Below are 496 nucleotides of genomic sequence, written 5' to 3'. Positions count from 1 at the left end.
ACGTTTAGTGATATTTTCACAGTTGCGGTCTCGACTGGTCTTGAAATAAAATGCCGAGTCCTCAGAGCCCGAGACCGAGACAAGACCGAGACCATCAAAAAATGGTCTCGAGACCAAGACCAACTTCGAGTACCACAACACTGGTGTATGCTATGAATCAGGATGGCATTACCAACACAAAATGTGCCTCTGTTTGCGTTTCTGCAGGTGATGGAGGATATGGCTACCTTAAAGACTGGCTGTGGTGGGGAGGCCTGTTGACCAGTAAGAACTTCACTGTAGAAACCTTTTACAGTTGCAACCTCTGTGTGATTGAAACAAAAACCCCAAGAATGGTTGTTTACTGTGCATCTTAGTCAAGGGGAGAAGGGAAAAAGATAATTTAGCTTTTAATACTTCAGTTTGGAAACTGGCTTAAATTATATGAGTAGAACTTTAGAAAAGGAACCATGCATGGGATTAAACTAAACCAAAATGGAAAAAGGTTCTAATAGAT

The 496-nt window shown here is 41.5% G+C and overlaps 1 protein-coding gene across 1 annotated transcript in view; it reads left to right on the top strand.

The window, feature by feature from the left end:
* The window catches only part of nipal4 (NIPA like domain containing 4), a 20,884-nt gene that overhangs the window by 14,399 nt on the left and 5,989 nt on the right, over window positions 1-496 (top strand). Inside the window, exon 4 of the mRNA XM_007542316.2 lies at window positions 208-264. Within this exon, the coding sequence (XP_007542378.1) occupies window positions 208-264 (57 nt within the window). The remainder of the gene's footprint in view (window positions 1-207; window positions 265-496) is intronic.

The sequence above is a fragment of the Poecilia formosa genome, unplaced genomic scaffold (assembly GCF_000485575.1).
Source record: "Poecilia formosa unplaced genomic scaffold, Poecilia_formosa-5.1.2 Scaffold679, whole genome shotgun sequence".
Lineage (NCBI taxonomy): Eukaryota > Metazoa > Chordata > Actinopteri > Cyprinodontiformes > Poeciliidae > Poecilia > Poecilia formosa.
Note: the sequence above shows the minus strand (reverse complement) of the source record. Positions and strands in the feature narration are given on the sequence as shown.